This window comes from Populus alba, chromosome 16 (genome assembly GCF_005239225.2).
Source record: "Populus alba chromosome 16, ASM523922v2, whole genome shotgun sequence".
Classification (NCBI taxonomy): domain Eukaryota; kingdom Viridiplantae; phylum Streptophyta; class Magnoliopsida; order Malpighiales; family Salicaceae; genus Populus; species Populus alba.
In genome coordinates this window covers 11,840,124-11,843,700 of record NC_133299.1, presented here as the reverse complement: position 1 = coordinate 11,843,700, position 3,577 = coordinate 11,840,124, and the positions used below count along the sequence as shown (strand labels likewise).

Below are 3,577 nucleotides of genomic sequence, written 5' to 3'. Positions count from 1 at the left end.
CCCCGAATGTCTGTAACTGTGTCCTTTACATTGGAGAAACCTTTGCAAGATAATTTTGGCCACTGGAGCTGTTTGTTTAATTCTTTGCTGCACCAATGTGGAATTAGAGGTTAGTGTGGCAAGGAGGATAAATATCATTTTGTTTGTTCAGTCATCTTGTGGGAAGTGAGAACTATACTAATATTTTCCTTTACCATGGTAGCCACAGCTGCACTGTGTTTTTTCCTTCTTTTAGGTTCGACGCAGAGCTAAAGCCACGGTTGCCTCAAGCAAACACCAGCCCGAACTCCGTCAGTGAGTACTAAACAATTTTGTTTATTTCCGGTTGAGACATTTTCAAATTCAACAGAAAATCATAGTAATTTGAGGTTGACATTTTCAAACTAAATCATGTCAGGTGTGTGATGCTGTAGGTAAAATTTTAACAACATGAATGTTATTCGATTACAGAAGCACAAAATTACCTTAGAGCCAAAACTCCATAAGGAAACTACTTCACAAATTACAATTTGAAGCAATTACCGACTGTCCAAAAGCTGGGTTTAAGATTCATCTAGACATTCTAAGAGAGCTTGGACTACTGAATCCATTGTTGGTCTCATGCTTCTATCTTCCTCTACACAAGACATGCCAAGTTCAACAATCGTTGTTGCTTGGCTCCAGCTAAACTGACCATTCAATCTTGGATCCACTACTTCTTCTATCCACGAGGTCTCTCCGCACTGAATTTTCCTTTTCACAACTCTGACAAACCTTGTTAGAACTGATTCATCATGCTCTTCCCTGCCCTCTATGACCCAATTTGAGAGTGGGATTCCTTTCACTATCTCTAGAACCACAACTCCATAACTATAAACATCAACTTTTGCAGTGATAGGAAGATTTGTAGCCCACTCTGGAGCCATGTAACCCTTGGTTCCTCGAATCTGAGAGAAGTCGGAGCTATTATCACCCCTCTGAGACAACTTGGCAAGCCCAAAATCTGCAATCTTAGGTTCAAATTCACTGTCCAAAAGAATATTTCCTGGCTTCACATCACAATGCATGACCCATTCTAAACACTCGTGATGAAGATAAGCCAAGCCCTTAGCTATCCCTAAGGCCGCTTTAAACCTGTCTTTCCATTCAAGAAACGTTGGGGAGAAGAATAGATGCTTGTCCAGTGATTGATATTCCATGTACTCATAGACTAGGAGTCTGTGTTTGCCCTCTGAACAGAACCCCCACATTCTCACCAGGTTCATGTGATTCATTTTTCCAATTGTGCTCACTTCTGCCCAAAATACATCTTCCCCTTGGTACATGTTTTCTAGTCTCTTCACAGCTACAACCCTTTCATCTGTCAAATTGCCCTTATATACTGCTCCAGAACCTCCCCTTCCCAGCTCTTCCTTGAAGTTATTCGTCGCCTTCTTGAGCTCAGTGTAAGTAAACCTCCTAAATGGACTTAATACCAGATGATATCCGTCTTCCGCCAAATTTGGCGAACCACGCTTTCTGAAAAGAAACCACCAACCTGAAACTACAAAGAGAATTTCAACAAATCCAATGGCAAAAGCAAATGAGTAGAAATAAACCCATCTCGTCCTCTTGGTGTTGAATTTATACATAGAAGGAGAACCGATCGTTGTTTCTGATTCAGCAGACTGGCAAATGAGGTCAGTGCCATTAAGAATACCTAGTTGAGATGTCTCAAAACTAACTGGCAATCTCAGATATATGTTGCCTGGAAAACTTGGGGACTGGTAACCATTGAAAAGCACGCCTTTTGCGTAGCAACGTCCTAACCCATCTAGCCTATAGCTAAATGCTTTACACCGATAATCCCCCAAGCAGAGCTTCATGCAGGAGTCGAATGTAGTGGATGCACTGAAATTAAGATCAAATCCCCAGAAATCTACATGGGGCAACAGCACAAACTTCACTTGCTGAGACTGTGAAAGAGTGCTGTTGAACATAGGCTTGCAGCCTTTATTCCAATTACCAGGCTCAGTGATCTCATAGCCAGGTGGGCATGAACACTTGGGGTCTGGTGTATATACACAAATCGAGTTTATCCCACAAATTCCATGAACATTACAAAGCTGAGAAAGAGCTTGCCATGATATCACCCACAATCCAGTTTCATTGTTCAGGCTATAAAGCCTGAGATTCCCATCATGATCCATTGTTAGCCTCCTTTTGATCCTTAATAAACCCGTGTCTGGAGCGCTGAACTGGAGCTGATCACTTGATATAAAATGGCCCATTTCATCAAAAACTGCAGTTCTGCTGCTATTATAATTTGTTCTACCATTTCCGAACACATCAAAATCAGGATTAGGCCAGTATATGCTTGAAATATCAGGACCATCATATATCAACCTCAGCACATTATCATTATCAAAAAAGAAACTAAAATATCCAGAGGCATAAGACCCGCTATGCAATCTAGCAACCAGCTTTGTCCTCTTTGTAAATAACTGGTTTGGAAGAAGTGTATCCGTAGGAAAATCAAAGCTTTGCCATAGAATCTTACCACCAGGGTCTTTAAGAACAAGGTTACCAGTGTCCAGAAGCTCTGCTCTTCCAACATCAGTGGAGGTGGTGTTAGTCTCCCATATGATGGAGCCATCAACATCTGTCAAGACCATTGCACCGTCTCGTCGTAGAGAAACTCTTGAACCTCGGCCATTAGCAGGTCTGTCTCTGTTGGCCATCCAAACCACAGTCCTGTCCTTGGAATTGGTGAACCAAATAGAGAACCAATAAGCATTTTGTCCCATCCCATAGAATCCACAAGAGAATGTTTTATCTGGTGAGATAAGGATGTCTGAATCATCTTCTACTGATAGAGATGAACCACTTCGCAAAACGTTCTGGGCACTTGAAGTTGAAAGAAACAAGAACAAAACAGTGAGGAAACATTTTTTTTTTGGAGGGATTGAAGTTTGAGAACTCCCCATGAGGCCCAGGATTGGCGTGCAACTTGTATGTTGTTTGGTAAGAACAATTATCATCTATAGGCCTCCCCAGGGGGGCAAAGTCATCCTCTCTTGAATGATTTTTTTTTTTTATGAGCAATTTGACAGCTTAGAAGGCTATCATGTCTATTATGCATTGGCTGAATCATATTATTGTAAGCACATGTTCAAATATGCAGGTGGGAGCATTTAATTCCTTCCGTATTGTCTACGGGTGAGAGAAAATATGAGTCAGATATTTGTTTAGATGTGAAACATGGACCAGTTTTTCTGAGAATTACAGTGATGGTTTGTTTTTGCATTTGCACTTATTTATAATAAGTGGTTTAAAAATTTTATTTAAAAAATATTAAATTAATATTTTTAAAATTTTAAAATAATTTTAATATACTAATATAAAAAAATCAATATAAATTAAAAAATACTTTTAAAAAATCACTCTACGCTGTAATACAATAAATCTGTTTGAGAGTATAATTGCGATTGTTTTTTAAAATGATTTTTACTTAGAAATGTATTAAAATAATTTTTTTTAAAATATTATTTTTAATAATAGCGCATCAAAATGATTTAAAAATACCAAAAACAAATTAATTTAAAATAAATAAAAAATT

At 38.7% G+C, this 3,577-nt stretch overlaps 1 protein-coding gene across 1 annotated transcript; it reads right to left on the bottom strand.

The window, feature by feature from the left end:
• Positions 1-414: 414 nt before the first annotated feature.
• LOC118037591 (putative receptor protein kinase ZmPK1) lies at positions 415-3,177 on the bottom strand. Its single transcript, XM_035043634.2, has one exon. The coding sequence runs from the start codon at positions 2,997-2,999 to the stop codon at positions 543-545; it is 2,457 nt and encodes an 818-aa protein (XP_034899525.1). The 5' UTR covers positions 3,000-3,177; the 3' UTR covers positions 415-542.
• Between the last annotated feature and the right edge of the window lie 400 nt (positions 3,178-3,577).

What these genes read in the sequence shown, in the direction of transcription:
- LOC118037591 (XM_035043634.2), bottom strand. Translation starts at nt 2,999, where the DNA reads ATGATAATTGTTCTTACCAAACAACATACAAGTTGCACGCCAATCCTG.